The sequence below is a fragment of the Dama dama genome, chromosome 1 (genome assembly GCF_033118175.1).
Source record: "Dama dama isolate Ldn47 chromosome 1, ASM3311817v1, whole genome shotgun sequence".
NCBI lineage: Eukaryota > Metazoa > Chordata > Mammalia > Artiodactyla > Cervidae > Dama > Dama dama.
In genome coordinates, this window is record NC_083681.1 from 45,991,439 (window position 1) to 46,009,179 (window position 17,741).

At 39.6% G+C, this 17,741-nt stretch overlaps 1 protein-coding gene across 1 annotated transcript in view; it reads right to left on the reverse strand.

The window, feature by feature from the left end:
- LOC133060650 (zinc finger protein 215-like) overlaps positions 1–17,741 on the reverse strand; it is a 63,995-nt gene that overhangs the window by 43,321 nt on the left and 2,933 nt on the right. The window contains exon 2 of the mRNA XM_061148279.1: positions 13,478–14,032. Within this exon, the coding sequence (XP_061004262.1) occupies positions 13,478–13,874 (397 nt within the window). The 5' untranslated portion in view covers positions 13,875–14,032. The remainder of the gene's footprint in view (positions 1–13,477; positions 14,033–17,741) is intronic.

Consider the following 17,741-nt stretch of genomic DNA (forward strand, 5'->3'; position numbering starts at 1 on the left):
CTCCACTTTGAATTGAAAGAGATACTATAGAAAGATCAAACAGTTCCTGGAATGGGAGTAATTGGCTCATGTAATTTTAATTCTATTGTATATCAAAATACATTAAATCTGGTTATGCATATGTTATTTATTATATTGTATCCCATTTACAGATTATTAAATATAAGGATAGATATTTAAAGCTGTTCAGTAGCAGGCACAGGATTTGAATACAGGTTTTTCAGATTCTAAATTGTTGAAGAGAATTAAAAAAGACTATGCTTAGAAAAGCTAGAAATGCATGATATAAGGAGAAAAGAAATAGACCAGTGTGACAACTGTTGAATATGCACTCAACTGTTGGAGTATGGAAAGATGGAGACTGGAAAGATCAGCTTGAGCCGGTTACACACAGGCTTGCATGACAGGCTAAGAACATACTTTCATTCTGTAGATGAGGGTGAGTTGTAAGGATTTAGGACATCATTGATGGGTCATTACGTGTGTATTTAGAAAGAACTCCAGAGATGGTGAGAAGGATGAATGAGCGTAGAGCCTGTATAGGAGTCTCTATAGTGTGACTGGCTTCCCAGGCGGCACTAGTGGTACAGAACCCACTTTAGTGGTAAAGTCCCAGTGCAGGAGACGCAAGAGACGTGGGTTCGATCCTGGGTTAGGAAGACTCCCTGGAGGAGAGAATGGCAACCCATTGCAATATTCTTGCCTGAAAAGTCTCGTGGACAGAGGAGCCTGGTGGGATACAGCCCATGGTGTCACACAGAGTCGGACACGACTGAGGCACCCTAGCGCACACGCTTAGTGTGACCAAAGGCTGGGAGACCAGTTAGGAGGCCAGTTATTGCTCGTAACAATTCTCATGGGAGATACAAGCCGACACTCAGGTTTCATTGTCACAGGAGCGATTTGTTGAAAACTTGACAATGGTGGAAACTCTAAGAGACAGTACACAAGAAAAATAGAGGAGGAGCAACTACTGAACTCCCAGGACAAGTACAGTTTAAATGAGCTTGGTAAATAGCACAAAGAATCTGCACTTAGACATGTAGGGGGACAGCAAAGGAATCCATGATTATGTAAGGCAAGATGCTAAAAAGTCTCAGGAGCAAAATTCCTTTTATGCAAGCATCAAAGAAAATCTGAGGAGCATTTGATTTTCTCAAGAGTCTCTCGAGACCAAGAGCTGGTCCAAGTCTGGGATTACTAGATTCTGTTGGAACTCCTCCCACCCTCTGTCCAGACCTTAGTTTCCAGAATCATAGTCTGACCAAGGTTGGTTAGGACTCCTTTCATTCCTTCAGTTCCTCTACAGGTCTGCTCTGGAAATGCAATACTTGCTGACAGAGCCAACTGAATCCTTCTGACTTGGAGAGCTTCTACGGAACAAGAGTATAGCTTTCCTGTTTTTACACCTGTGGAAAATTAAAAGAAACTGCTTCTGTCACATAGCTCCTCAGCTAAAAGTTTCATCTATCTATTGTGCATTAGTCAGACAGAGTTCATGGGTACTGATGATCAGAATTTTATTTACTCTTGCTGGGAACTGGGAGAAAAAATGAAAGCAGTGGGAATCAGGAGGAAGTAGATATTAGAAGGGCTGCTCCAAGGAGACCCTGCAATGACTGACCTCACTGTCCCTGGGGCCATCATGAGCCAGGGCCTGTCCTGGGGGAGGCTGCTCAGTTTCCTCATCCCACGATCCCACTCCCTGTGTTCTACCCCTGTGTTTAGAGGGACTTAGCCTAGCCTCTCAGCTGAAATGGCCTTCCCTGGAAAGGCTGGTCCAGGAAACAGGATGGTAATGAATCCCTTTGGGCCTGTTTCCTGGTCCTGTATCCCTGCACTCTTCTCTCACTAAATGAGCTTGGAGGCCCTGGGTTTCTATGTCACTTAAGGGACGCACTGATGGCCCATTTCCAAATTACCGACTGAAATGAACAGGAAGAAAAGACCCTTTCGTGGTCAATCAGTCCTCTGCCCCAGATGTAAGGTGGGTTTTGAGGCATCTGTGGGACTTTGCTTCCCACCTCCATCCCCCTGGCCTCACTTATCATCTTCTTAGCCTGGACTATTTAACTCAACATGACTGTGCTCTGTGGAGTCTCTGATTACCAAGTCTTCCCTCCATGACCTTTGGCATCTGTTTTGTCCTGTACATACATATGTGTGTTTGGTGTTATATTGTGTGCCACAAGTGACATTTGAAGAGAAAGTGTGCAACTTCGTAAGCATTGATCAGGGACAATAAAAAAAAAGTTATCCAGACAGTACTGAATATGGAGAATATCAGTGTTAATGAAAGTCTTTTAAATTCTCTGAAAGAAACAAGACAGATTTCCCACTGATAAAGACAGAAGATAGTGGAGTTTTCACTGAAGTTATAGGACAAGAGAGAAATGCCTTCAAAAGTGCTGAGGGAACATAACTGTCCCCACCAAGAGTGTTATGCATAGATAAAGCATCAGTAGAGAGTGACAAAAAATTACAAAGAAAACTATAAGGCTTTACCACCAAAGTTGCCCCAATATAATAATTTCATTAAGAAGGAAGGTGATGCCTAGGGATCTATATGTATTACAGGGAGCAATGATGAACACAGTAATTGGCTCAACAAATGATCTAGCAAGTTTAATTGACAGAATAAATGCAATTGTATTTCAAAACTATAACACTAAACTCTTGACAAAAAACAATATGCTAGGGGACTTTTTCTATTGGTACTTAAAGAAGGTTGTAGAAGCAGGATATTAAAAGCTTCATATCCTTTTATTTACAATTATCTTTTCCTATTTTTTTTTTTCAGTTTTACTAAGGTACAGTTTTCATACAGTTAAATTCACCTTTTGTAGTATATAGTGCTGCAAGTTTTCATAAATGTATATTTGTTGTTCAGTCATTAAGTTGTGTCTGACTCTTTTGGGACCCCATGGACTGCAGCTTGCCAGGTTTCTCTGTCCAGGGGACTTCTCAAGCAAGAATACTGGAGTGGGTTGCCATTTCCTTCTCCAGGGGCTTTTCCTGACCCAGGGATCAACCCACATCTCCTGCACTGGTGGATTCTTTGCCACGGAGCTACCAAGGAAGTCCATGTATAGTATACAGCCACCACCAAAATCAAGATATAGAAGTTGTATCAACCTCCCAAATTCTCTGGTGTTCTTTGGTAATTGTATCCTGCCCTCCACCAGTACCCCGCCAACTCTCTGATCTGTTTACATTGCTACTATTTTTCTTTTTTGCCTTTTCAGCATGTCATATAAATGGTATCAGACACTTTGAGTATAGCTCCTTTCACTTAGCATAATATATTTGAGATTCATCCAAATTCTGCTGATTATTAGAAGCTTGTTTGCACTTATTGCTAAGTAGTGTTCATTTGTATGGGTGTATCATAGCTTGCTTATCTATTCATCAAAGACATTTGTGTGTTCTTTCTGATTTTTGTTGTTTGTGTAAAAAGGCATTGCAAACATTCAGGTGCAGATTTTTAAGTGAACATAAACTGTTAATCACTTGGGTAAATATCTTTCAGTGAACTTGCTCAATTTTTTGGTAAATGTATTTTTAAGGAATTATCTTCCACAGTGACTGAATCATTTTCATTTCCAATTTTATTTTCATTTTGCATTCTATTAAATTGCAAAATATAGGCTCTTTAAGTTGTTATTCAAAATGAGGGAATTATTGCCTCAACCCTTAAACCTCACATCTTTCCAATAAGCATTTTAGAAAATAAAAAAGGAGTTTTGGGAAATGAGCAGAATTTTTTATGCCTGTAAGAAGGAGTGCAATTCCAGAGAGAAAATCATGTACGAATACACACATTGAGTATAAGACTAAAAACATTAATGACAATGGAATTCTGTACAGTTAGTGGTGTTGGAAGTTCCTACAAATTATTCAAAATTTTTCTGAGACATGTAGATTATAAATATTTGTTGTATCTTCTATGGAATATAGTTTTTAATCTCTAAAGCCTTTTTATGGTCATTGGTTATCATGGGTAATTAAAGTTCATATTTACCATTTTTTAAAATACACAAACTATATTTTCTTTGTCAGATGATGAATTACAAACCTGTCTTTGTTGACAAGCACAACTGCAGTGCTCTGGGTATGGAGTGGAAGGGAACCTGATTACAGTGCATGTGTCCTGAATAGTAGGAAAGGACCTGAAGCTATACATACAGTTAGGTCCTAAACTCATAGTTTCTGGTAAGATGATTTGCTCTGAGAAATGGAGTAGTAACTGGAGGGGAGAGTATGACTTCAAAGAAGAGTTCTTTAAGATGGGGGTTACTGGAGCAAGTGTGTAAACTGTAGCAATATTTCTGTAAAGAGATGCTGCGGAGCAGAAGCAGGTAATTCCAATACCTATTTCTTTGAGTAGTAACAGAACTTGGTTCAAGAGCACTTTGTGTAGTGTTTGGTCTCTCAAGGGCACTTTTTACATTTTAACAATGAAAAATAACTCAGCCATTTAAAAAAGAGTGAAATTCTGGCATTTGTATCAATATAGATTGTCCTGGAGAATATGATGGGCTCTTCCAAAGATAAAAACACTACGTGCAGCTATGCTAGTCAAGCTGGTAGTGGAAGATGACAAAGTTCTGTGTAACTACTCCCCCTTTCCCTGCGATGTATGATGCAAGTCATAAGCAGAGAGTCAAGGTGTGAAATGGTATTTTTAGGGAATAACAAACAAATTCTGTTGGGTGAGGCAATGGGATACTACATTCCTGGGAGTTAAGAATAAATATTACAAAAAAAATAGTGTTTCCAAATCAATGTATGAGTTAAATACAATCACAACAATATACTAGTGGGGTTTTTTGGACAGTTAGCAGATGATTCAAAAATTCATCAGGAAGAATAAACCAATGATAAAACCTAAGAAAAGTGTGTTGAGGAAAAATGGAAACAGAGACTCTTTATTGACCAATGGAACTAAAAAACAGGAGCAGAAACATTCTCTACTGCTAGAGTTACAAGATAGCATATAGTCAAGCAATTATAAATACAGTAATAGTAATAATAAACACATACTATGGAAAGGTGATTAAGAACACTAGTAAGAAAATCAGCTATTTGGGGAGAGGAGCTAAGATGGTGGAGGAATAGGACGGGGAGACCACTTTCTCCCCTACAAATTAATCGAAAGAACATTTGAACGCTGAGCAAACTCCACAAAACAACTTCTGACTGCTAGCAGAAGACATCAGGTGCCCAGAAAAGCCACCCATCGTCTTCAAAAGGAGGTAGGATAAAATTTAAAAGATAAAAAGAGAGACAAAAGAGCTAGGGACGGAGACCCGTCCCAGGAAGGGAGTTGTAATAGAGGAAGTTTCCAAACACCAGGAAACCGTCTCACTGGCAGGTCTGGGGGAAGTTTTTGAATCTTGGAGGGCACCCTAACTGGGAGGAAAAATAAATAAAACCCACAGATTACATGCCTAAAAGCAACTCCCATTAGAAAAGTATACCCCAGACGCCCGCATCCGCCACCAGCAAGTGGGGCCGGAATGGAGAGGAGCGGGCGGCATTGCTTAGGGTAAGGACTGGGCCTGAATGCCCTGAGGGCATTCGGAGGGAGCTAACCTGAGATAGCAACTTACACTGTGGGATAGCAAGAGAGAGAGAGAAAATTAACCAGCCCGAACACACTGCGGCCCCTTCACAGAACAAAGAAGAACTGAGTGATCCCAGAGAAGAGCTAGCTGGCAGTGGACCATCCCATCCCCCGCCAGGGGGAGGGGAAACGGGCAAACTCGGCCCCAGAAAAGGCATTCCCTACCAAACTGCAAACAGGCTCCTAGTTTCTAACCAAAGACTTCCTGAGATTCTGGATTGTTGACATCCGCTGGGAGGGTCGCGGCTGAGGCAGGGACTGTGGAGGGGATAAGGCACACCGCACCCGGGGAGAGTGCACCCGTCAAGGTCCTGGCTGCCTGAGCTGCTCAGTCGGAGACGGCACAAAACGCAGGCATTTTTGTGGAGTACCCAAAAACTGGAGCCGCACGCAAACGCAGGGCCCACTCCCTACAGAGCAGCCTGGAGCCTGAGCAGTGTAGACGGGGGAAGCACACATGCCCGCCACGAGTGGGGGCAAAGCCAGTGTGGCCAGAACACTGGGAGTGCTCCCCACACACGCCAGTGACATTTGTCTGGAGTGCCCCGCCCTCCCCGCAGCAGGAGTGAACAAGCGAACCTAAACAAGAGATCACCTCCACCCGCGTGTGTCAGGGCAGAAATTACACTGAAGAGACCAGCAAACAGAAGCCAAAGAAACAAACGGAGCCCTTTCAGAAGTGACCACTGCAAGAGATTAAAAGCCCTGTAGGTAACACCGACTATACCGGAAGGGGCCTATAGATATCGAGAAGTGTGAGCTGGAACAAGGAGCTATCTGAAACTGAACCGAACCCACACTGACCACAACAGCTCCAGAGAAATTCCTAGATATATTTTTACTTTTTTAATTAAAAAAATTTTTTTCCTTTTCTTTTTATTTTTTCTCTTTTATTTTCTTTTAAAATTCCCTGTTACTCCTCTATTACTCCTTAACTTTCATTTTCATATATTTTTACTATTTTTTTAATTAAACATTTTTTTCTTTTTTCTTTTTTTCTCTTATTTTCTTTTAAAGTCCTCTATTACTCCTTAATTTTCCTTTTCACTTCACTATAACCTTGCAAAAAAAAAAAAAAAAAGAGGCCCTATTTTTAAACTGAACTTCATATATATATTTCTTAAATTTTTTGTTTTTGTTTTTAATATTGTATTTTTAACAAGCTAACCTCTACTCTAGATTTTTAATCTTTGTTTTTCAGTATTTGATATCAATTTTGGACATTTAAGAATCCAATATTCAGTACCCATTTTTACTCAGGAGTGTGTTGATTACTCTCCCACTTTTGACTCTCCGTTTTCTCCCACAGATCACCTCTATTTCCTCCCTCCCCCTTCTCTTCCCAATCCAATTCTGTGAATCTCTGTGGGTGTCTGGGCTACAGAGAACACTTAGGGAACAGAGAACTGCGTAGATCTGTCTCTCTCCTCTTGAGTTCCCCTTTTTCTCCTTCTGCTCATCTCTATCTCCCTCCTCCCTCTCCTCTTCTTCATGCAACTCTGTGGACCTCTCTGGGTGTCCTTCATGGTGGAGAATCTTTTCACCATCAACCTAGAAGTTTTATTATCAGTGCTGTATAGTTGGAGAAGTCTTGAGGCTGCTGGAAGAATAAGACTGAAATCCAGAGGCAGGAGACTTAAGCCAAAAACCTGAGAACACCAGAAAACTCCTGACTGCAGGGAATATTAAGTAATAAGAGATCATCCAAAAGCCTCCATATCTACACTGAAACCAACCACCACCCAAGAGCCAATAAGTTCCAGAGCAAGACATACCATGCAAATTCTCCAGCAACGCAGGAACATAGCCCTGAGCGTCAACATACAGGCTGCCCAAAGTCACACCTAACACATAGACCCATCTCAAAACTCACTACTGGACACTCCATTGCACTCCAGAGAGAAGAAATCCAGTTCTGCACACCAGAACACCGACGCCAGCTTCCCTAACCAGGATACCTTGATAAGCCAATCGTCCAATGCCACCCACTGGGTGAAACCTCCACAATAAAAAGGAACCACAGACCACCAGAATACAGAAAGCCCACTCCAGACACAGCAATCTAAGCCAGATGAAAATGCAGAGAAATACCCAGCAGGTAAAGGAACATGAAAAATGCCCACGAAGTCAAACAAAAGAGGAGGAGATAGGGAATCTACCTGAAAAAGAATTTAGAATAATGATAATAAAAATGATCCAAAATCTTGAAAACAAAATGGAGTTACAGATAAATAGCCTGGAGACAAAGATTGAGAAGATGCAAGAAATGTTTAATAAGGACCTAGAAGAAATAAAAAAGAGTCAATTAAAAATGAATAATGCAATAAATGAGATCAAAAATACACTGGAGGGAACCAAGAGTAGAATAACAGAGATAGAAGATAGGATAAGTGAGGTAGAAGATAAAATGGTGGAAATAAATGAAGCAGAGAGAAAAATAGAAAAAAGAATCAAAAGAAATGAGGACAACCTCAGGGACCTCTGGGACAATGTGAAACACCCCAACATTCGAATCATAGGAGTCCCAGAAGAAGAAGACAAATAGAAAGGCCATGAGAAAATACTCAAGGAGATAATAGCTGAAAATTTCCCCAAAATGGGGAAGGAAATAGTTACACAGGTCCAAGAAACCCTGAGAGTCCCAAACAGGATAAACCCAAGGCAAAACACCCCAAGACACATATTAATCAAATTAACAAAGATGAAACACAAAGAACAAATACTAAAAGCAGCAAGGGAGAAACAACAAATAACACACAAAGGGATTCCCAATAGGATAACAGGTAATATATCAATAGAAACTCTTCAGGCCAGAAGGGAATGGCAGGACATACTTCAAGTAATCAAAGAGAAAAACCTACAACCTAGATTACTGTACCCAGCAAGGATCTCAATCAGATATGAAGGAGAATTCAAAAGCTTTACAGACAAGCAAAAGCTGAGAGAATTCAGCACCACCAAACCAGCTCTTCAACAAATGCTAAAGGATCTTCTCTAGACAGGAAACACAAAAAGGTTGTATAAACACAAACCCAAAACAACAAAGTAAATGGCAACGGGACCATACCTATCAATAATTACCTTAAATGTAAATGCGTTGAATGCCCCAACCAAAAGACAAAGATTGGCTGAATGGATACAAAAACAAGACCCCCTATATATGTTGTCTACAAGAGACCCACCTCAAAACAAGGGACACATACAGACAGAAAGTTAAGGGCTGGAAAAAAATATTTCACACAAACAGAGACCAAAAGAAAGCAGGAGTCGGAATACTCATATCAGATAAAATAGACTTTAAAATAAAGGCTGTGAAAAGAGACAAAGAAGAACACTACATAATGATCAAAGGATCAATCCAAGAAGAAGATATAACAATTATAAATATATATGCACCCAACATAGGAGCACCGCAATATGTAAGGCAAATGCAAACGAGTATGAAAGGGGAAATTAACAGTAACACAATAATAGTGGGAGACTTTAATACCCCACTCACAACTATGGATAGATCAACTAAACAGAAAATTAACAAGGAAACACAAACTTTAAATGACACAATGGACCAGCTAGACCTAATTGATATCTATAGGACATTTCACCCCAAAACAATCAATTTCACCTTTTTCTCAAGTGCACACGAAAACTTCTCCAGAATAGATCACATCCTGGGCCATAAATCTAGCCTTGGGAAATTCAAAAAAATTGAAATCATTCCAGTCATCTTTTCTGACCACAGTGCAGTAAGATTAGATCTCAATTACAGAAAAAAAAAAAAAAAAACTATTAAAAATTCAAACATATGGAGGCTCAATAACATGCTTCTGAATAACCAACAAATCATAGAAGAAAGCAAAAAAGAAATCAAAATATGCATAGAAATGAATGAAAATGAAAACACAACAACCCAAAACCTATGGGACACTGTAAAAGCAGTGCTAAGGGGAAGATTCATAGCATTACAGGCTTACCTCAAGAAATAGGAAAAAAGTCAAATAAATAACCTAACTCTACACCTAAAGCAACTAGAGAAGGAAGAAATGAAGAACCCCAGGGTTAGTAGAGGGAAAGAAATCTTAAAAATTAGAGCAGAAATAAATGCAAAAGAAACTAAAGAGACCATAGCAAAAATCAACAAAGCTAAAAGCTGGTGTTTTGAAAAAAGAAACAAAACTGAAAAACTGTTAGCAAGACTCATTAAGAAACAAAGAGAGAAGAACCAAATTAACAAAATTAGAAATGAAAGTGGAGAGATCACAACAGACAACACTGAAATACAAAGGATCATAAGAGGCTCTACCAGAAGGTCTATGCCAATAAAATGGACAACTTGGATGAAATGGACAAATTCTTAGAAAAGTATAACTTTCCAAAACTGAACCAGAAAGAAATAGAAGATCTTAACAGACACATTACAAGCAAGGAAGTCAAAACTGTAATCAGAAATCTTCCAGCAAACAAAATCCCAGGACCAGATGGCTTCACAGCTGAATTCTACCAAAAATTTAGAGAAGAGCTAACACCTATCTTACTCAAACTCTTCCAGAAAATTGCAGAAGAAGGTAAACTTCCAAACTCATCCTATGAGGCCACCATCGCCCTAATTCCAAAATCAGACAAAGATGCCACAAAAAAAGAAAACTACAGGCCAATATCACTGAGGAACATACATGCAAAAATCCTTAACAAAATTCTAGCAAACAGAATCCAAAAACATATTTTAAAAAATCATATATCATGACCAAGTGGGCTTTATCCCAGGAATGCAAGGATTCTTTAATATCCACAAATCAATCAATGTAATACACCATATTAACAAATTAAAAGATAAAAAACCATATGATTATCTCAATAGATGCAGAAGAAGCCTTTGACAAAATTCAATATCCATTTATGATTAAAACTTTCCAGAAAGCAGGAATAGAAGGAACATACCTCAGCATAATAAAAGCTATACATGACAAACCCACAGCAAGCATTACCCTCAATGGTGAAAAGTTGAAAGCATTTCCCCTAAAATCAGGAACAAGATCAGGGTGCCCACCCTCACCACTACTACTCAACATAGTTTTGGAAGTGTTGGCCACAGCAGTCAGAGCAGAAAAAGAAGTAAAAGGAAACCAGATAGGAAAAGAAGTGAAAATCTCACTGTTTGCAGATGACATGATCCTCTACATAGAAAACCCTAAAGACTCTATCAGAAAATTACTAGAGCTAATCAATGAATATAGTAAAGTTGCAGGATATAAAATTCACACACAGAAATCCCTTGCATTCATATACACTAACGATGAGAAAACAGAAAGAGAAATTAAGGAAACAATACCATTCACCATTGCAACAAAAAGAATAAAATACTTAGGAGTATATCTACCTAAAGAAACAAAAGACCTATACATAGAAAACTATAAAACACTGATGAAAGAAATCAAAGAGGACACAAACAGATGGAGAAACATACCGTGTTCATGGATTGGAAGAATCAATATTGTCAAAATGACTATACTACCCAAAGCAATCGATAGATTCAATGCAAGCCCTATGAAGCTACCAAAGATATTTTTCACAGAACTAGAACAAATAATTTCACAATTTGTATGGAAATACAAAAAACCTCGAATAGCCAAAGTAATCTTGAGAAAGAAGAATGGAACTGGAGGAATCAACCTGCCTGACTTCAGGCCCTACTACAAAGCCACAGTCATCAAGACAGTATGGTACTGGCACAAAGACAGATATATAGATCAATGGAACAGAATAGAAAGCCCAGAGATAAATCCATGAACCTATGGACACCTTATCTTCGACAAAGGAGGCAAGGATATGCAATGGAAAAAAGACAACCTCTTTAACAAGTGGTTCTGGGCAAACTGGTCAACCACTTGTAAAAGAATGAAACTAGAACACTTTCTAACACCATACACAAAAATAAACTCAAAATGGATTAAAGATCTAAATGTAAGACCAGAAACTATTAAACTCCTAGAGGAGAACATAGGCAAAACACTCTCCGACATAAATCACAACAGGATCCTCTGTGACCCACCTCCCAGCATATTGGAAATAAAAGCAAAACTAAACAAATGAGACCTAATGAAACTTAAAAGCTTTTGCACAACAAAGGAAACTATAAGCAAGGTGAAAAGACAGCCCTCTGAATGGAAGAAAATAATAGCAAATGAAGAAACAGACAAAGGATTAATCTCAAAAATATACAAGCAACTCCTGCAGCTCAATTCCAGAAAAATAAATGACCCAATCAAAAAATGGGCCAAAGAACTAAAGACATTTCTCCAAAGAAGACATATAGATGGCTAACAAACATATGAAAAGATGCTCAACATCACTCATTATCAGATAAATGCAAATCAAAACCACAGTGAGATACCATTACACGCCAGTCAGGATGGCTGCTATCCAAAAGTCTACAAGCAATAAATGCTGGAGATGGTGTGGAGAAAAGCGAACCCTCTTACACTGTTGGTGGGAATGCAAACTAGTACAGCTGCTGTGGAGAACAGTGTGGAGATGTCTTAAAAAACTGGAAATAGAACTGCCATATGACCCAGCAATCCCACTTCTGGGCATACACACCGAGGAAACCAGATCTGAAAGAGACACATGCACCCCAATGTTCATCGCAGCACTGTTTATAATAGCCAGGAAATGGAAGCAACCTAGATGCCATTCAGCAGACGAATGGATAAGGAAGCTGTGGTACATATATACCACGGAATATTACTCAGCCATTAAAAAAATTCATTTGAATCAGTTCTAATGAGATGGATGAAACTATAGCCCATTATACAGAGTAAAGTAAGCCAGAAAGATAAAGATCAATACAGTATACTAACGCATATATATGGAATTTAGAAAGATGGTAACAATAACCCTATATGCAAACCAGAAAAAGAGACACAGATGTACAGAACAGACATTTGGACTCTGTGGGAGAAGGCGAGGGTGGGATGTTTTGAGAGAACAGCATCGAAACATGTATATTATCTAGGGTGAAACAGATCACCAGCCCAGGTTGGATGCATGAGACAAGTGCTCAGGGCTGGTGCACCGGGAAGACCCAGAGGGATGGGGTAGGGAGGGAGGTGGGAGGGCAGATCGGGATGGGGAATACATGTAAATCCATGGCTGATTCATGTCAATGTATGACAAAAACCACTACAATATTGTAAAGTAATTAGCCTCCAACTAATAAAAATAAATGGAAAAAAATACAACAAACTACTGAATATAACAAAAGAGAAACAGACTCACAAACTAGTGGTTACCAGTGGGAAGAGGGAATAGGGGAGGGGCAATAAAGGGGTAGAGAATTAATAGGTAAAAACTATTATATATAAAATAAGCTAAAATGATATATTATACAATAGAAGGAATATAGCCAATATTTTATAATGACTATAAATGGAGTATAATCTTATAAAATTGTGAATCACTATATTGGAAGGACTGATACTGAAGTTGAAGCTCCAATACTTTGGCCACCTGATGCAAAAAGTGGACTCACTGGAAAAGACCCTGATGCTGGGAAAGATTGAGGGCAGGAAGAGAAGGGAGTGAGAGAGAATGAGATGGTTGGATGGTATCATCAACTCAATGGACATAGTTTGAGCAAACTCAGGGAGACAGTAACGGTCAGGGGAGCCTGGCATGCTGCAGTCCACAGGGTTGCAAAGAGTCAGACACAACTTAGGGACTACACAATAACATATCATAAACCTCCAATTTATATAATATTGTACATCAACTATACACAAATAAAAAATTTAAAGATAATTTTTCCTTATATGGGAGAGGATCAGCTATTCTACCTCCAATTTTCTATATTCTCACCTTCATCTTCAAGCATATCAATCACATCCTGCATGAGGCTCACCACTTCTTTGCTATTCTTCGGATGTTGTAAATTCACCCAAGTCCTGACTTCTTCGGGGAGAATTGTCAGGAACTGCTCCAGCACCAATAACTCTAGAATCTGCTTCTTTGTATGAATTTCTGGTCTCAGCCACTGAAGACTGAGCTCCCAGAGTTGGCTCAGGGCTTCACAAGGCCCAGACACTTCCAAATACTGGAAATGACTGAATTTCTGACGAGAGGCCTCACAGTCATCTGTCTCCATGACTGGGATGGTTTCCTGCTGCCAAGACGTATTTGCTCTCAGGACCTCACTTTGTTCATGAGCCAGGTTATGAGGTTTTGAGATAGTCATCAGCTTGCTCAAAGGATGCATCTTCCTCCACAGAACTACCCCTGCAGTTCAAATTTGTCTTACCAGAAGATTCCAATAATTCTCAGGCTGGGGCTCAGCACTTGTGTACAATGTATATATGCAGTGAGAAAAGTTCCAGGAGCTTCAGACACACAGCCAATATTCAGGTAACTGAGAAACTGAAAAAAAAAAAGACACAAATGAGATCTAGGTCAAAAAGTATATCCCCAGACTATAATAATTAAAAGCTTTCATTTGTTAGGATTTGCTATGAACCAGTCTGCAATGTGCAACAGGGCGATCTTAGGGTCAACCCAATATTCAAGACTTACAAGTCTACCACAAGTCATATTTGGCACCAGCTACTAAGAAGGCTACTCGACAGAAAACAAAGCTTGCTAGCAGAGGACTGAGGAACTAGAATTCTTCTTCATTGGGAGTTCTCACAGAGTATAGCTCAAGTGCAAGGCAATGTGGCCCATCTAGGTTGGGCAGAAAGCATCTTGACTGAAAGGTTCCTTCCACAGGACCAATGTCAACAACTCTACAAGTGAAGCTGTCAGAGCTCCCCAAAAGAGCATGCCTGATTATAAGAGTCACTGCAGTCAGAGAAGTTCAGATCCAACTTTCCATCTGGTTTACAGTTCTCCCAGTCCAGATGCAATTTACCATTCAGGAGTCATGTTTATTGTAAGCCACTAGGCCAGTGATTCTCAGGTGCAATTCTGCCAACACAGAAAATCTGACAATGCCTGCAGACAGTTCTGGTTGTCACAAGTGGGGCTGTTACAGGCGTCTAGTGGCTACAGCAGGGAAGCTGCTAAATACCCTGCAGTGCACATTAATCCCCTTATAAAAAATAACTATCCAGCCCCAAATGTCAATAATTCTGAAGCTAAGAAACCCTGATATAGTCAATATATAGTGGCTAAGAGTACACACTTTGGAGTCATAGACATGAGGTTAAATCCAGACTGTACTAGTTACTACATGTATGAACTTGAGCAAATTATTTAGCCAAAGTCTGAGTTTTCTCAACTGTAAATGCATGTAACAAAATCTGTCTGATTGAATTATAGGGATTAAAAGAACACTCACCTCACTTCTCGGCAGATAGTAAGCTCTCAATAGATTATCATATATCATCATACACAACACAGATGTGTCGCCTATAAGTATACCTTACAATCTGGCCAAAAGTTTATGCATAAAAGTATTTCCTGACCTCATTTACTGGCAATGTCCACCTGAATAGATCAATCAACATTCAAGTAAGGATTAATAAACAAAGTAGGGGAAGGATATATGAAGGCCTTTGAAATGAGAGAGTGATAGAAGGAAAAATACACAATGCTAGAGAGGAGAAGGAAACATTTTAGAACACGACATTCCAGGAAAAAAAAAAAAAAAGGAGTTTGGAAATAAGCAGAATCCATAAGACTAAAGGCAAAAGAGAATGTGCTCCAGTTGATAGTTATTTTCCATGAAGGTAGAAATGAACAATTCTGATACTGATATACACTTGTGCTGGAACTGAATAATAAGTAAATGGCGTGCAGTTTCTGAGAGCCAGGTTTCTCAATGTTTGAGTGGGAGTTTACACATAACCAAGGGAAGGAGGCCAAACGATCCACGTGGTAACGAATTAGAGCTGGAGATATCAGTATGAACTTATGTTTTGTTTAATACAGGTAAAGAAGGTTACATACAGAAATATTTACAGATATATGAATATATAGGGGTTAGTACACACACATATATTTCCTTGCTCTGCCATCAGAGTAGGCATAGAAGGAACACCTAGCTCCCAGATCTTGGTTTCTAAAACGATTCTTCAATAAAAGGAACCAGGATTTCATGGACAAATGGATGATTTGAGGACTGGGGTAGGAAATATATAAGATGAGCATGGCACATCTTAAAGTGCCAGAAAGTAGAGAAATGCTCAGAAACAAAACAAAACACATTTACTGGGGCATGTCAAAGGCACACAGAAGCTAAGTGAAAGAGCTCCCAATAGTCAAAGCTGGAGCAGCATGAACAACTGAATGAGGTAATACTGGATTATCACCCAAACTATAAAATAAATACCTTTAAGCCACACTGATATACATGACTAAATCAATCAATAAATGCGGAAGAATACACAAATCTCCCATGAGAAGAATTCCAAATATTTATATACTCAGCCCTTCAGGAGGTAGAGCATAACTATCCATTGAGTGTGGGCTCTTTGTAGTGATTTCCTTCCAAATGAGTAAACTATGGAGAGGAAGAAAAGTGCATTTATAGTGGAGAAAAGGCTTCCCTGGTGGTTCAGATGGTAAAGAATCTGCCTGCAACGCAGGCGACATGTGTTTGATCCCTGGGTCAGAAAAATCCCCTGGAGAAGGGAATCGCTACTCACTCCATTCTCCATTCTTGCCTGGAGAATTCCATGGACAGAGGAGCCTGGTGGGCTATAGTCTCCGGGGTTTTTAATCATCGTGGTTTTTAGACATTGAGTGTTCCCCAGTTTTCTGCTCATATTTAGGAATCAAGTGTTAGGTTGATTATTCTAGATTGTCATATGAATTTCTACTTCTTCTGTATCAGTAGAATAGTTTCCTAATGGGTATTTGCCCTGAACGGGAGACTTACCAAGAGCTATGTGAATATCTTGTCACCCTGCTTATTTAACTTAAATGCAGAGTATATCATGAGAAACACTGGGCTGGATGAAGCAGAAGCTGGAATCAAGATTGCCACAAGAAATATCAATAACTACAGATATGCAGATAACATCACCCTTATGGCAGAAAGTGAAGAAGAACTCAAGAGCCTCTTGATGAAAGTGAAAGAGGGGAGTGAAAAAGTTGGCTTAAAACTCAACATTCAGAAAACTAAGATCATGGCATCTGGTCCCATCACTTCATGGCAAATACATGGGGAAGCAATGGAAACAATGACAGACTTTATTTTTGGGGGGCTCCAAAATCACTGCAGATGGTGACTGCAGCCTTGAAATTAAAAGACGCTTGCTCCTTGGAAGGAAAGTTATGACCAACCTAGACAGCATATTAAAAAGCAGAGACATTACTTTGCCTACAAAGGTCTCTCTAATTAAAGCTATTGTTTTTCTAAGAGTCGTGTATGGATGAAAGAGTTGGACTATAAAGAAAGCTGAGTGCCGAAGAATTGATGCTTTTGAACTATGGTGTTGGAGAAGACTCTCGAGAGTCCCTTGGAGAGCAAGGAGAGCCAACCAGTCCATCCTCAAGGAAATCAGTCCTGAATATTCATTGGAAGGACTGATGTTGAAGCTGAATACTTTGGCCAATACTTTGGCCACCTGATGCAAAAATCTGACTCATTTGAAAAGACCCTGATGCTGGGAAAGATTGAAGGCAGGAGGAGAAGGGGATGACAGAGGATGAGATGGTTGGATGGCATCACCAACTCAATGGAGATGAGTTTGAGTAAACTCTGGGAGTTGGTGATGGACAGGGAGGCCTGGCGTGCTGCAGTCCATGGGATGGCAAAGAGTCGGACACAACTGGGCAACTGAACTAAACTGAACTGATGTGAATATCAGTGAGACATACACATTGGCAAGCTTAGATTTAGGGTGAGAGGAGGAGCTGGCTGTCAAGCTATGGGCTCCCTACACAACAGAGTGAAAAGGTTTTACTATAAAAAAATGTCAACACCAAAGCTAAAAGTCTTCATTCTCCTCAGATGGTTTATTCAGTTTATTTAGGAAAGAACCTTTTGTGGGAGGAAGGTGCTGGAGCTAAACTGCTTCTCTATGCATGTGGAAAGAGGGCTGGGAGTTTGGGGAGATAACTGGAATAGATGTTTCACATGTAACCCTTCACTCAATCCCTATCTTCTATTTGATTCAGCCTG